Raw genomic sequence first — 17,019 nt, 5'->3', positions numbered from 1 at the left:
CCATAAATATAGCAGCGAGAAATCTAGAAAAACCGAGCGAACATCATTGGCAATTAGTCAAAAGAATTTTGCGTTACCTTAAAGGCACCATAAAAATGGGCTTATTGTACACTAGAGAAGGTAATCTCGAAGCATTTAGTGATGCTGATTATGCGGGCGATAGAGATACTCGAAAATCGACGTCAGGTATAGTATGCAAGTATGCGGATGCGGCCATTACATGGCAAACCAAGCGTCAACAGTGTGTAGCTCAATCAACTACAGAAGCTGAGTATATCAGTGCAGCCTTGGGTGCGAAAGAAATAATCTGGCTTAAAAAATTACTGAACGATTGTAAAATAGAAAACGCAAACTATGTATTAAAAATAGACAATACGAGCGCATTGAAACTTATCAAAAATCCAATATTTCATCAGCGAAGTAAACACATCGATGTTAAATACCATTTTATACGAGACTTGTATGATACAGGTGAAATTGATGTAATGTATGTAAGTACGAAAGAACAACTTGCAGACCTTTTTACAAAGGCACTACCAAAACCGAGATTTGAGTATTTACGACATAGACTAGGTCTTAGAAATAAGCAAGACATTGAAAAACATTGATTGTAAAGATGTCGAGTTTTAAGGAGGGTGTTAAAGTAATTCTTACTTTTTAAGAAAACTCGCCATCTGGCAAAAAGGAAAGTTTTGCTATGTCCAAATGGTCAGGATGGCAGGACTTGGGAAATACCCAAGGACAAGGTTTTTATGACAAGCAGGTAAAAAGCCTAGACTGGTCAAAACGCTAGGACACCAAGGCAGTCAGTCTCAGCAAAGGAACTGAACCGTGCGGACATGGTTTAAGCAGACCGAATACTGTAATTCTTTTTCTAAATATATCCATTCAATCTTTTTCTGTTACACATCTCCACGCGTCTCTTTCTATTCAAACCAATCCTTTAACAGAAAGGATTGGCGACATTGTTCGTGCAAGGAGAGAACGGACTTTCATCGTGGGCACGATTGAAAAGTCGGTTACTGGAGGAATTTGCTACGCGGGTAAACAGTGCAGAATTACACGAAAAGTTGCGCACCAGAAAAATGCAGCGGGACGAATCGGTGCACGAATATTTTTTGAAAATGAAGGAAATTGCAGTACAAGGATCGATTGAATCCGAATCGCTGATACAATACATTGTGGACGGGATTCCAGACGAGTCGATGAGGAAAATTCATCTTTACGAAGCCAAGAATTTAAGGCGGTGGCCCCGGCGCGCATCCCCTCCCTAGTTCCGCACACCGTACACGAGTTTGCAAGGGTACGGGAGTCCCGCTCTTATTTCTTAATAATGCAAAGATAATACTGTTTTGTAGTCAAAAGCGTTAGATAAAGGTTCAATCTAGGCGGCAAAGGTCCTCAGAAGTCCTACTTTTGCGTTTTTTGCCGTAATTTGCAATATCAACAGCATGCTGATTTCGTGTGTTGTCGAGTGACATTATAGTAAATATCGAGAGATTTAGAGCTCGTATGGAGTTTGTAGGACCTTTTCCGCCTAGCGGGAACATATAGAATCTCAATGCAACGCCAATCACGTTGTATGCTTACGTATTAATCAAATAATTGCGGGATCCCACAAACATTGCATCATTGAGGGAACATTGGATATTTCATCAAAATATAGTTCCGGCATTTTTCGCTACGAGCGCTGTACTCTGTTCCCGATCTCTCTCATCGTCAGCAGTTACTGTATCGGTAAAACAGAGGCCATAGGATCATGCGCGGCACGACAGCGTGGATGGCGCTGTCGCAGCTTCGTTCGAATAGCCGCGCCGCGGTACACTCACACACCGCCTGGTCCGCGTGTACGTGTGCCGACGGCGATCGCAAGGGTCCGGGATACCTGTAAATATTTCCCAATAATGCAGAGACGGGACTTTTCCATAGTGAAAAGAGCTAGATAAAAGTTCAATCTAGGCGGGAAAGATCCTCAGCAGTCCTACTTTTGCATCATTGGGAAATGGTTAGCAATATTCGGCAGCATGTTGTCCGCCAGAGATGCCTGTAGGAGCATGAGCGGCGCGACAACGTGGATGGCGCTGTCGTAGCTACGTTCGAATAGCCGTGCCGTGGCACACTCACACACCGCCTGGTCGGCGTGTACGTGTGCCTACGCCGATCGCAAGGGTCTAGGATGCCACTAACCATTTCCCAATATTGCAGAGACGGGACTTTTTCATAGTGAAAAGCGCTTTAGCCAATTAGCATCTTGGAAGGTTGGATAATACAAGGATGTGAATTTTCAGTAATGGCACTAGATAAAAAGATCAACCTAACATGCTGAATCCCTCAAAAATCCCTAAATTTTATTGTTCGCGAAATGTAACAAATAGTTGGACAAACTATATTTATCAATTGATTTTTTCTAGTTTTTATCTCCAGATAAAAATGAATATATTCTAAATATTTTCTGTAAAAAATTCGATTTCAATATCTAATGGTTTGAAAGCAACCTGTTGCGAATTAGTATCTTGCGTCGATGGCCCGCTCCATAACATTGACACTGGAGGGTGTCATAAATTAGCCCTCCCACGACACTGTCTCGCCGAAGACGAAAGAACTTTCCTGTAACCTCAGTGCAAAACACAGTCATTCTCTAAAGTCTGAAACATCGCTGCTTCGCACGAATGTACGATTGCCTAGTAAATATGATCCAAATTATATCATGTTTGGTGTCAATTTTATCAGGAAAATTACACGAATGTGTTGGGAGAAGTTTCATGAATATATTATGAAAAACAAAAGAATTGGGACATTGCATTAGTATTGTTTCACCGATATACCTGACCCCGCATAATGTTACATTCTTCGGCGGTCTAGCTTCTGGCCCCTTCGAAAGGTAGACACTTGGGGGCGTCATAAATTAGCCCTTCTCCGACAGTGTCCTGCCGAAGACGAAAGAGCTGGCATGCAGCCTCGGTGCCAAACACAGTCATGCTCTGAAATCTGAAACATCGTCGCTTCGAACAAATGTACGAATGCATAGTAAATATGATGCACATTATACCATGTTTGGTATCATTTTCATCAGAAACATTCCGCGAATGTGTTGAGAGAGGTTTCATGAAAAAATAATGGAAAACAAAAAAAAAAGGTGACATTGCATCAGGATTGTCTCACCGGTATACCTGACCTTGCACAATGTTACACCCTTCGGCGTTCTAGCTTCTTAGCCTTTCGACAGGTAGACACTTGAGGGTGTCATAAACTAGCCCTCCCAATATAACACCGCATAAAAGAGCTAAGGGGCACAGAATGCCTGTAGAATTGGGATGTTTGTTGCGTTCATTGAGAACGAACGAGCGGCAACCTGTCCTCTTGTCCTACTGTTACGACTTCGCTGCAGTGAAAGGTGAAGGGTTGTTTCAGGAGAGAGAGAGGGGGGGGAAGGGAGAGAGACCATAACGATTTTTTTATTTTTACTGTTGCATTTATTCATAAGCAGAACGTAATACAATGGCAAATATATGGGAAATGCGGATTTTTTACAAAGTGTGCGTGTTGGGGGGGGGGTGGGCACATATTTGGGGCGCGAGAGGAGGGATTATGCTTTTCTTTCGCCGGGCGGCGTCGATGGGCGGCGAAGGAGCGTCCTCCTCGCTGTGGACATCGTAGAGATAGAGCTTGGTCGTCTTCGCTTGGCTGCTCCTTTTCTTTGTTGTTGTTGTTGCGGCTGTGAGGAAGGTTGGAGGACAGTCCTCTTCCTTCAGTCCACATGATTCGTTGCTAGAAGTGACACAAAAACAAAATAAACAAAATGCGAAAAAAATTGGAATTTACTCGATAATATAAAAGGTAAAACTGCATTGCTCTGCTTACATTGTGAGCTGCTGCTCCATCCATTGTCGGCTCGAAATCTGCGCAGTGGGGGATGACAGTCGGCCAGAGAAAAAGAAAATAAACATAATGTTCAAAAAATTGGAATCCACCTTGAAATATAAAAAGTAAAATTTTGTTGATCTACTTACATTGGCAATGCTCCGTCTATTAGCGCTTTAGAATCTGCATGGTGTAGGACAACTCTTGGCCAGTATCGTCCATCATCGTGTCGACGAACAAACAGCCCACATGGTTCGAGATACATGAAAATAAACAAAATTTGACAAAAATTAGTTAGTATTCATACTGCTTGAGAATATAAAATCTGAAATTTCATTCCCGTACTTACATTGGGAGCTGATGCCCCATCCATTGTTGTTTCGGAATATTTTTAATATTTTTCATTACATTCAATCGCTGATACACATCAGCGATTCTGCACACTTATCTGCAAGTGTGCACCCGACGTCGGACAGCAATTTTCTTTTTCCAACTGATCAAGTCAGTGGCGTTGCACCAGTAGGTGTATCTCGACGTGGCGCAATACTAATATCCTTTTTCCATCGTTGATATAAATCAGCGGTCCTGCACACTTATCTGCAAGTGTGCACCCGACGTCGGACAGCAATTTTCTTTTTCCAACTGATCGAGTCAGTGGCGTTGCACCAGTAGGTGTACCTCGACGTGGCGTAATACTCTTCTAACACTTTGTCCTTTCTCTGGCTTCGAGAATATATTGAGGTTCCCGAATGGGCATGCCTCTTGTATGTCTGCTGTCGACTATTTCCGGCAGCATACAATCGATATAAAAACGCGACAATTTTGGCTCCATGTTACGTTGCCAAAATTCGTCGTCTCTTTCAACTTTAATCGTCTTGATTCCTTTCTTCGTTCACAGGCAAAACAGGCAGTATTTTCTACCAGTTGCGTGTAGCTGCCCTTGTACTTGGTAGAAGTACTCGTGGGTTTTATTCAATGCAGTACCTGCACTGTCTGGAAATATTTTCTTGACAGCTGGCACTGTGCTTATTGCCTCTTCTGGCGTTAAATTCTCTGCGGTTTGTGGGCATTTTATTTCCACAATACCGTCGTTATCTATCACACCGTCTGGCGATGCTCCCAAATAGGGAATCGATGGATCGATGAAAAGGCCACATCGTCGAATTTGTATGTTTTCTTTTCTCGCTAATTCTTCACGAGCAACATATTCATTCTCCCTTCCATACTGTAGAGCGGGAACAGTTAGCAGGCGTGGGTACAGCAACGTCTTCACCAGCTTCGAACACAACGTGGTTTTTTTCCGGTGGCACACGGCGCGGTAGTGGGACGCAGTCAGAAGCTTCGACCTGTACGTCATCCAATTTGTGTTTGCGCTCTGTTCAATGGTATCCTGCTCGATGTTTTCTCGGTCCTTCTGCCAATTGTTTAGCATTTCCATATGCTTTTCTGTCTGCAGATCAAACATGCATTTGTCCATGTCTTCTTTCTGCGCGTTTGGTCCATAATCCGAATCTTGGACTGCGCGGAACTGCTTCTTCGTGCTCTTCGTGGTCCTCTTCTTTTCGGCATTTTCCGAGACTTTCTTTTTGCGTTGTTCTTCCATATTTTTCAAAGCTTGTGGCGACTCTTTTCCCATAGCTTTGCATAAGCGAGACAATGCTTCGCCTGTATTATATTGTACCACGGCAGCGGCACATCTTGCGAAGTACGATCCTCTTTGACCGAAATGTAGTCTCTTTCCGCCAATGTGTTTTGCAATGTCACGTCCGGTGGTTCGATCGCTCATGAATAAGACAAATAAAATTTCAAATAAAAATTATGCCACGCGAGGAGAGAAGAATAAATAAGATTAAGATAAGCCTTAAGATTCTAGGAAGTAAGACGGTGTCATGTCCGGTGATTCGACCGCTTAAGAATCAAACGAATAAAACTTGAGACAAAGAATTATTATGAACTATTGTTGAAACCCAATAATGTCACGCAAGGAGAAGGAAATAAATAGGATTAGGATAGGCGAAACAATTCGCAGCAAAGATCGATGTCACCCCGAAAAATAAACAGAAAGTGTGTCTAGTTGCACCAAGTTCCAAGAAGGCACACTAATCCCATGGTAAGAATGACGCGCATTAGATAAAAGATCAAATCAATATCCTATTGAAACAATGGACTGTCCATCCTATAAAAGGGAACCAATACTTCAAAATTCATTCATTCCGTCATAAAGTTTTGACCGGATCAGTCCGTTATAGAATTTTGTTCAGATCAATTCGCTACGTTGTACCGTTATTAATAATCATTCAGTTATAAATAGTAGTAGTGTTCTCTCGTTAAAAATTTACGTCAGTTCAGTTTTCGGTTTTTAAAAGTTCCACGAAGTAGTGTAGTGCCCAACTTGGCGAAGGAATACGAAACCCGGCGATCCCGATACCTGCAACTTGTAGTCCGCGTGAGTTCAAACTCGCGGGCATACCGTGTGACGCAAGGAGATGCGTCCTGGTACGCTAGGGCGAGCGATCAGGGTAACGCGAAAAACCTTTTGTGAGCGAGACGGCAGTCGCGAACGAACAGTCGACGAAATATAGTCTGCGTGACATATGCTGATAACCTTAAGTATTGCGTAACGTGTGATTGTTATATTCACAAATATATATATATTTTATTTGTTCCACCAAAGGATACGCTGAATTTACCAACAAACTCCAACACAACTAACCAAGGCCCAGCGTTTCCGACTAACGAGCGATTCGGAAAACCAGCGACTTCTACATAACCCGGCGAGTTCAACTTGCGAGCGCACTTCCGAAACCAACAACTCGGTAAATTAACATTATTATTATTGAACGAAATATTTGTAAGCTATCTAGTTTATGCGTTAACTACACATAATCTCTATTTGTCAAATCGTGTTTAAACCTTCTGATTCAGCACCTAATTTTGAATAAATCAATAATTTTGTTTGTTTTGGAAAATAAGAATACAAGTTATTTAAACAATCCTCAATTTCCCGAACCGTAGTCGGTGAATGCAGGTAGGTTCAAAACTGCGTCCTATCTCATAAAAATCATAATCCGTCCTACCTGGGACGTAACAACTAGAAATTTTTGGTGGCAGCGGTGGGATAGAGCGCAGAATTGAGGATTGGAAAATACAGTTTAACTACTACCTTCTCTCTCTCTCTTTAATTAAATCAAAATGGCAACTCCGGGTAGTAGCGGAATAGAAAGCAAAGGTTCTGAATCAGAATTATTAAAAAGGGCCTTAGAACAAATAAAAAGGTCTCAAGAAAGTAATGATTTCATATCTGAACTTGGCACTAAATTCAGAGAATTAAACCAACAAATAGCGCATATGCAAGATGCACTGAATTCAATAATTAACCGACCACAACCGACACTGACAAAACCTGAACGAATAACTCCAGAAAAACTGACACATACACTGACAGAACAACTAGAAAACCCAATACAAATTAAAGATGCACTAGAGACAGTACCCGTGTTCGACGGTTATAAACCCTTTGTATTTCAATTTTTAAAAGCATGTGAAAGAGCTAAAGCCACGCTTCCATCAAACAAAGAACCATATTTGGTTAAATTATTAACTAATAAACTCAGAGGACATGCGTTTATAGCCATCGAAGACTCAAATCTAAACACTATAGAAGAATTCGGCACAAAATTAAAACTTATGTTCGGACCGCAAAAAACGGTTAACCAATACAAGGGCGAATTAGGAAATATATTTAAAAACCCCCATGAAAGCATTTTGGACTATATAAGTCGCGTAAAAGACCTACGACTTGCGATTATGGATGGAGAACGCAGCGTACACGGAGAACTTTCGGAAATATTACAACAGAACATAGAATCTGATGTCACAGAAGCCTTTTTAAAAGGATTACCGTCAGAAGTCGAAATAAGATTGCAATTAGAAGGTTTTACAAATCTAGAAGAAGGATACGCCAATGCAATAAAGATCATGAAACAAATCCAGCAGGAAGAAGAACGAGTCAGAGCGTTCCACAGAGGAGCGACTCAGCCTCAGCAGAGATATCAATTTTCTTCGAACAGATATCAAGTCTCCCCGAGACAAAGTAGCTACACCGGTCCGCGCTGGCGCTCCGATCCTTCATCGTATCGTAACAATAACAATGGAAATTTAAACAGTCATTTGAGACCTAACAATCAAACAGGAACTGATAATCGAGCTAGAGGAGCTAACCCACCTGTCACTTGTAACTACTGTAAAAAGGTCGGACGTGTAATCAAAGACTGCTATAAATTCAAAGCAAAGGTGGAATCAGGTGAGATAGTGCCCTATTCCCAACAAAAGTCGGGAAACGAGAAGTACTCCCCAGGGACCAGTGGCGCACCCAAGGGAGCAAATTTTACAGAGCGCCGATCGGCAATGAAAATAAGTTCTGCTCCCTCACCAAAAACTCCACCTGCCTCGATAGAATCCAACCTACCCCAACGGGAAGAATCCCCGAAGACGGATCACATCAGGACAACAAAAATCAAGGAATCGAAAACAGACCAGGAAGAGATCGACCTAGAAGGGCTATCACTGTTCGATTAGATTCTGCTAAATATACACCAACTGTAATGATTACCTCTCCTGATCTTCAAGGAATAATTTCACTTTTAATCGACTCAGGTTCAGAAATAAATCTTATAAAAGAATCAATGGTCCCAGTATCTACGAAAATCGACACAAGTAATGCGATTAATATTCGAGGAATCTCGGCTGAGGTCCTGGCCACCCTAGGGACGGCATCAATCAGGATAGCGGGCCATCAAGTAATATTCCATGTTGTTAGCAACCGAATATTGATAGACCAAAGCGGACTCCTAGGATCCGACTTTCTACAAAAGAATCAAGCAAACGTCGATTACTTTGCCCAACATAACGGAAATTCTAGATCAACTTGGAAGCGCTAAATACTTTTCCACGTTCGATCTGGCCTCTGGATTCCACCAAATCAAAATGGCACCCGAGGACGCCCATAAAACGGCATTCTCAACCCCTTATGGACACTTCCAATTCAAGAGGATGCCTTTTGGCCTAAAGAACGCCCCAGCCACATTTCAGCGCTTGATGAACAGCGTACTGGCAGGACTGCAAGGATCAGAATTGTTTGTATATCTTGATGATATAGTGATATACTCAAGCTCCTTGCAAGAACACGAAATAAAATTCAACAAACTAATGGATCGATTACGTTCCGCAAAATTAAAACTACAGCCGGACAAATGCGAATTTTTGCGTCATGAGGTAACCTACTTAGGGCACATAATCAGCGAGGATGGGCTAAAACCAGACCCAAAGAAAATCGAAGCAGTAAAAAAATTTCCTAAACCCAAAAATGCGAAACACATCAAACAATTCCTAGGATTGGCCGGATATTATCGAAAATTTATACCAAACTTCTCAGCAACCGCAAAACCCCTCACAGACTTATTAAAGAAGGATATCACCTTTAGATGGGAAGATACTCAGGAGAAATCATTTCAAATCCTAAGGGATGCACTTACGACCAAACCCATACTGCAATTTCCAGACTTCTCAAAAACATTCAACCTCACCACTGACGCGTCTGGATACGCTATCGGAGGAGTACTTAGCCAAGGACCAATTGGAAAAGACCTCCCCGTGGCATACGCCTCTCGCCTGCTGAATGCAGCCGAGCAAAAGTACTCCACCATAGAAAAGGAATGCTTAGCAATTGTCTACTGCATATCCCACTTTCGGCCATACCTATACGGCCGTACCTTTAATATCGTTACAGACCATAAACCTTTAGTGTGGCTACATTCTATCAAGGATCCAACTTCCAGATTATGGAAATGGAAATTAAAATTGTCAGAGTACGACTATAATATCCAATATAAGGAAGGTAGAGCCAACGCTAACGCAGACGCGCTATCCAGGAACCCCCCAGACACATGCCTACCCCTGCAGTCTTGGATCAGAAAACCAGTCAGAAGAAGAATTTTATCAACCTCGTCAGAAGACTCATTAGAATCGGAACTGGACAGGATAAACAAACGAGTAAAACTAGACGAACCGGTACGCACCCAAAAAAGGAAAATCTCAACTACCACCTCGGAAGATTCACCCCTACCAGATATAACACGAAGGAAAAGGAAATGTGGACCGCAGGAACGAACAGAGATAGAACACCGTTCGTCAACTCCGCCTGACAACCAAGACACAGAATCAAGACCTAACCAAGGAACTAATTATTCGGCCGACAGCCCTGACTTGGTAGACATCCAAGTGGAACCGCCCACACAGCACCACATACAACAACCACACAGAGCCTTGCGAATCAGAGAAACCCACGAACCACTATATATGGCCAAAACACACAGAATAATATTCATCGACATGAACGGTAACCCTATCGACAAAGGAGCAGAAGAATTAAAGGAAGCCAACCTCTTGAACACCTTCATTGATCTAACCTTCGAGCGAGCTAGACTACAACAATGGGACAGATTCTATACAATAGCCCTACCTGTCAAACAGAACAAACACAGCCCTATCGAACCCGAGAACATCGCCAACTGCATCGCCTCACTATTAGACGTAGTTGAAGAACTGAATTTAAATTCCTTCAGCATAAGAAGGACTAATAACATTGAAGACGTACCCTGGAAGTACATCATAAACAAGCTGAAAGAAACATTCCGGAATAAAACAATAACGATAACCATATGCACAGGCCAAATAACCACACCACCTGAAAGCGACAGACTAAACCTAATTAGAGAAAAGCATATGTCTGCCGCCGGTGGACACAAGGGCGTAACAAAGACCTACCACCGAATTCGGCAGTTACACTACTGGGAAGGAATGAAGAAGGACATACAAAATTTCATCCGCACATGTAACGAATGTCAACTAAGAAAATTGACAAGAATTAAGACGAAACAGCCGATGGTGTTAACAGACACTCCAGGAGAAGCCTCCGATAAAGTCAGCCTGGACATCGTAGGGCCCCTACCAGAAACGAGGAAAGGACACAAATATATCCTAACCATGCAAGACCTACTGACAAAATACTCTGTAGCGGTGGCTTTGGAACGAACCACAACTGCAGACATCGCGGATGCCTTCATAAAAAATCTTATCTGTCGATTTGGTGCCCCTAAAGCAATTCTAACGGACCTAGGAACCAACTTCGCCTCCAATTTAATGAAACAGGTGGCAAAGAACTTTAGAATCAAACACTACAAGACCACAGCTTACCACCCACAAAGCAATGGCTCAATCGAAAGGTCACACCATGTACTGATGGAATACTTAAAACAGTACGTAAATCATGCCAACAATTGGGATGACTGGCTAGACTTGGCCATGTTCTCGTACAACACATCAGTACATGAAGGGACTAAATTTTCACCACACGAATTGGTCTACGGAAAAATTGCCCGCGAACCAACCAGCAGTGACCCAATAAAGGAAAACCTAGAACCTACTTATGCGGATTACCTTCGAGATCTACATATGACCATCAAGGAACTACAACTGTCAGCAGCTAAAAACCAGAACGCCGCCAAGGCAAAATCAAAACAGTACTACGACCAGAAAATCAACCCGCAAAACTTCAAAGTAACGGACCTCGTGTACTTACTGAAAGAACCAGTCAAGGGCAAATTCAGCGACCAGTATACCGGGCCCCACAAGGTTATAGAAATACTGCCCAATCAGAATATAAAAATCCTAGTCAAGGGAAACCCTCGCACAGTCCACATAAATAAGTTAATATTAGCACACCGAAGACCCGACTGACGCCACGACACGACAATAAGAGACAAAACAGACCACGACAGACAGACCTAATCAACCAAGACCTAAGCTCACACGTTGCGAAATACGATCCCTTAGATACACATCAACAATGCCAATTCCAAGACCAAGCTACCTCCCGGAGAAGGAAGAGCTGGAGGAATATTACGGACCCATAGACGGGGTAGTGCCCACGGACTACCCCGACGCATACAGGAGCCTCCTGGACCTGCAATGCGTGGTGGTGTCGCTCCAGCCACCCTCACACGTGTACCACCACCATCGACTGTGCCAGGCGTGCTACAATCGTCTGACGCACGTGGAGCGGCGGTATTACGAACAGGGTGGCTGGCACGTTTTGTGCCGCCGGGACGTCGCGGGACCATGGGCAAAATGCCGAGACTGCGGCCTCCAACTGGGAGCGATCCGACCAGCGCACGAGTGCACAGAGTGCGTTGAAGAGTACTTTGAGTTATCAACCGATGGATGGTGGATGATCCGCGCGGGCTATGTAGTAGAAGTCGTCACCCGGTGGTGACGAACCCAACCATCGACACAGACTGTTCAAAATCATTGCAGGCGTTACCGGGAACCCCGGACACTCGAGGCGTTCGAGTTCCGTCAAGGGACGCGCGCTCCCATGCCCGCGACGCCACCACCGTCGAGGGTCAAGGCGCTACACACCGCCACCGAAGCAGCATCCCGGTCGCGATGCAACCTGTGTCAGGGGAATCACATTCTCTGTTTCTGCAGCGCCTTCCGATCGCTGACCCCTGCTGCTCGGCTGCAGATGGTGACAAGTCGCCGCTGGTGCAGGAACTGCCTCGGTCCACACAATACTACGGCCTGCCCATCCGCTAAGAGATGTCAGCGATGCGCCCAGATGCATCACACGATGCTTCACGAGGCGGCCAACGAACCAACCACGACGTCAGTCGCGACACTGCACACCACCAAGCGGCACGAACTGACCACGGGGACAGTCTCCGTTCTACTCGCCACCGCCCTCGTCACCGCATCTGCAGGAAATCGGAAGGTCACCGCTCGAGCTATGATCGACCCCTGCTCGGAGGTGTCGCTGATCAGCGAGTCCCTGGTCCAACGAATGCGACTTCCCCGCACGTCAAGCTCCCAACTGGTCCTCGGCGCCGGAGGCAAGGTCACGGCGGCCACGCGAGGAAGAGTCAACCTGACCCTGACGTCGACCGCGCCCGTCTGCAGCCAGTCGTGTAAGGTGGAGGCGCTGGTACTATCTCGGCTGACAGCCTACCAGCCCTCCTGTGCCGCCCAGACGCCTCACTGGCCTCACACCTCCGGCCTGCCGCTCGCCGACCCCAGGACAACCTCGACCACGCCGATCGAACTGCTGCTAGGGGCGGACGTATACCCGCAGATTGTGCTGGAGGGCATCCGCCACGGCGGGCGATACGCGCCAATCGCCCAGGAGACGATCTTCGGGTGGATTCTATCAGGACCGACGGCGAGACGACGATCGCCAACCCGAGACGTATCCACCCACACCTGCACCATCGACGACCTAACGTCTCTCGTAAGACGATTCTGGGAGCAAGAGGAGGTAGCAGCGCGAAGAGACCTTCCGTCGGACCCACTACAGACAGGCGGACGGGCGGTACGTGGTACGGCTCTGCTTCAAGGACGCATCCCCCAGCCTAGGAGAAAGCCACAGCGTCGCCCGGCGCATCCTACTGTCGACCGAGCGGCGCCTCCGGGACAATCCTGCCCTCGGTGCCGCTTACCACGACTTCATGCGGGAATACCGGCAACTGGGCCACATGCAGGAAGTCCCCAGGGACGAGGAGTGCGTCAGAACACCGCATTTCTACCTCCCTCATCACGGGGTACTGAAGGGCACTGGCGCCTCCGCCAAACTGCGGGTGGTGTTCAACGGATCCCGACCGTCTTCAACCGGCCAATCGCTGAACCACCACTTGTCAGCCGGACCCAAACTGCAGCGAAACTTGATGGACGTACTGCTGAGGTGGAGGCGCCACAAAATCGCCTTTCTCGCCGACGTCGAAAAGATGTACCGGCAAATCCAGATACATCCGGACGACCGAGATTTCCAGCGGATCCTCTGGCGGGACAACCCAGAAGACAAAATCCTGGTGTACCACCTCACCACCGTCACCTACGGGCTCACATGCGCCCCCTTCCTGGCCATCCGCACTCTACTGCAGCTCGCGGACGACGAGGAAGACCAGTTCCCGAGAGGCGCCACCACACTCCGGGAAGCCACCTACGTGGATGACATCCTCTCAGGCGACAGCAGCGAGGAGGAAGCCGTAAAAACTCAGACCGAACTGATCGGAATCTGTAGGGCGGGCGGCTTCACCTTGAAGAAGTGGAGCTCGAACAGCGACACACTGACGAACCACCTGCCGGACGAGTACCTCGCCACTTCATCCACCTTGCCGTGGCACCCAGAGCTGGGATGCAGCGCTCTGGGACTAAAGTGGCATCCACACAACGACACCCTGACCTTCTCCTTCCAAGGTCCCCCAACTCCTCCACCTTCGACCGTGACGAAGCGCTACGTCCTGTCGCAGGTGGCTAAACTGTTCGACCCACTCGGATGGCTGTCACCGTTCATTATCCGAGGAAAGATATTCCTCCAGCAGCTGTGGCAGGAGCGACTCGACTGGGACGAGCAGCTCCCACCCGCCGCCGCAGATACCTGGAAGAGGCTCACCGCTGACGCAGCTGACCTCAACCAAATACGTCTTCCCCGATGGCTCGGGACCGAGACGCCGACGACAAACTGGGGGCGGTGAACTCGGGGGCCCGGGGTGTGAGCTGACCCGGGCCCCCGGGGGGGAGCATAGCTCCCCCCGTGATAGGCCGACACCCCCCGGGTTAGTTTCCCGGTGTAGGGGGGTGTCGGTCCGTCCCTCCCCGATTGGGGAGGGGGATACGTGGGGGGTTTGGGGAAAGGAAGGGTCGGGGCGTGCCGGATCGCGCCTCCGACGGCCCTTCCTTCCCGTGGCGGCGTCTTCTTGTCTCGGCCGGGGCTGGTTCCTTCGGGACACCGGCCCCGAGCGGGACACGAGGACACCGGGAGCTGTGGGTGGACCGAGCTGGGGCTCGGGAAGCCCAATCCGAAGGCTCCAGGGATGGGGACACCGGGCGGGTCCCTCCGCCCGGGGTCTTATAGCGTAGGCAGTGGGGGAGGTTAACCCCTCCCCCGGGGCATGATGATAGCTGGGAGGTGTCCTGTTGAGTACTCGCGTGATCCAGGCACCTCCCGTGTAGCTTAGGTGGGCGTGAGGTTTTAGTGGGTAGTCTCCGGGGGCTCCGCCCCCCGGAGAGAATCCCACATAACCCCGGCTTCCCCCAGGGAGTCGGGGTATGTATAAAACATTTCCTCACGATAAAAAAATAAAAAAAAAAAAGACGCCGACGACAACACAGCAGCTGCACGTCTTCGTGGATGCCTCTGAAAAGGCCTACGCCGCAGCAGCATACATCCGAACCAGCGGCCCGCCGGGGACACGGGTCACCCTGATCGCGGCGAAGACGAAGACAGCCCCGCTACAAAGTGTGTCGCTCCCGCGATTGGAGCTGTGCGCCGCGGTCCTGGGGGCACGGTTACTGGCGCACCTACGCAGGGAGCTGCGGGTACCGATTGACACGAGCCATCTCTGGTCCGATTCCACGGTCACCCTGGCCTGGCTGCACGGCGAACCGACGCGATGGCGCACCTACGTCGCCAACCGGGTGTCTGAAGTCCAGACGACCGTGCCGGACGTCTGCCTACACCACGTTAGCACCAAGGACAACCCAGCAGACTGCGCATCGCGAGGCATCCCCGCGAGCCAACTGACACACCACCCACTCTGGTGGAGCGGACCCGCCTGGCTGACGGAACCTCCCACAGTGTGGAACACGACCTCCCCGATAACACTGTCCAACAAAATTAAACTTTTTTCGACTTTTGCAATACCTGTTGGGTGATTCTTATACACTTTGTCATCCTAAAACCGAATCTGAAAGTAGAATTGCTCCATCACGCAACGTTTTCGAAAAATTTTGGTTTTTGTAAAAATGCCCGATTTTGATACGAAACGACGTGTTACGCAAAAACTAAACACGCGAGAAAGTTCAAATTTGAGTCAAGAGATAGAGGGGACTCTCCTCTACATATTCATATAGTCAATTATATTTTTATGTACTTCCTAATAGTTGTAAATGGTTGTTAAAGTTTGAAAATGTGCCGACGCGGGTACTTTGTACGCTCTATTTTTGTATTTATGTGAAAAATCCTTTATCTAGCAGGAATTTACTATACAGGAATGCATTCTACAGACATTTCTGGTAAAGAAACCATTCACGAAAAGTATTTGGTTCCCTTAATGTACGAGAAGGATCAGAAAATGTTAATTGACAGCGTGTGCGCGACGCGTTCGCGCCAGACGGCCATTGTAGCCTTTTCGCGACTCGCCAGGGCCGTCGCTATGCGTAGTCGACGTTGGTACCACTCAAGTATGTCTTTGCTTACTATGCTTAATTAAATACATTTTTTTTGTCTTTTTGGGTGCCAATCATTACAAAAGATTATAAAAATACGAGTTATATTCACATTTCATTGTGGAAATGCTTAAGCCCGTGAGTTCTGACTCATCTATTTGTCTGACTTATCTATAGAGAATAGATAAGTCTGGTAGTCTCGCATAACAACGCGATTCTGGCATCACGACTGAACAAGTGTGATCGAGCTCGATGAATGCGGTAGTGTTTGTACGTGTCGTACGTTGCGTTCGTCGTTTATTTTCTCATTAGAAACGTGCAAAAAAATAATATAACTACGTTCTGAGTGAATAGTGAAATAGATTGACATCTCGCAAAAAACGATCAACTACATAATTATTGATTAATTAATTCTTAACTCTTTCGAATTTCACAATTAATATTAATTGATATTTTACATGATTCTTTAAAGCTAAAATTTATGTTGTTTAAATGAAATATACATGGAAATATATAGTAAATTTCAATTTAATTTCTTTTTCAAGTTCAGTTACAAAAGATATTCAAAATGAATGCGTATTAATAGTGTTAAAAAATTGTAGAAATGCGAATAATTATACGTATGGAGAAATGTTATTTACGTTCAAGATTTATGAAAATTGTATTTCTATAATTTGGAAACATGGTATCTATATTTATTAATATTGTATTGATAAAGATAATTGTAGATATATAACATAATGACATCAAATTAAAAAATATAATTTGAACATATAGTCATAACTCTGATCATAACATCAGATATGTACATAACTCGTCAATCATTTGTATTTGACCACATTTGATAATTTTTTATGATCTAGTTCCAACATTTATCGT

At 46.0% G+C, this 17,019-nt stretch overlaps 1 protein-coding gene across 1 annotated transcript in view; it reads left to right on the top strand.

Moving 5' to 3' along the window:
* The window catches only part of LOC143364108 (uncharacterized), a gene marked incomplete at its 3' end in the record, with an annotated part of 71,002 nt that extends 55,453 nt beyond the window's left edge, over window positions 1-15,549 (top strand). The window contains exons 4-8 of the mRNA XM_076804609.1: window positions 9,136-11,627; window positions 11,755-12,189; window positions 12,235-13,231; window positions 13,311-14,372; window positions 15,067-15,549. Of these exons, the coding sequence (XP_076660724.1) occupies window positions 9,136-11,627; window positions 11,755-12,189; window positions 12,235-13,231; window positions 13,311-14,372; window positions 15,067-15,549 (5,469 nt within the window). The remainder of the gene's footprint in view (window positions 1-9,135; window positions 11,628-11,754; window positions 12,190-12,234; window positions 13,232-13,310; window positions 14,373-15,066) is intronic.
* Window positions 15,550-17,019: the final 1,470 nt, after the last annotated feature.

Source organism: Halictus rubicundus, unplaced genomic scaffold (genome assembly GCF_050948215.1).
Source record: "Halictus rubicundus isolate RS-2024b unplaced genomic scaffold, iyHalRubi1_principal scaffold0271, whole genome shotgun sequence".
Lineage (NCBI taxonomy): Eukaryota > Metazoa > Arthropoda > Insecta > Hymenoptera > Halictidae > Halictus > Halictus rubicundus.
The sequence above is the reverse complement of the archived record's forward strand: the minus strand, read 5'-3'. Positions and strand labels throughout refer to the sequence as shown.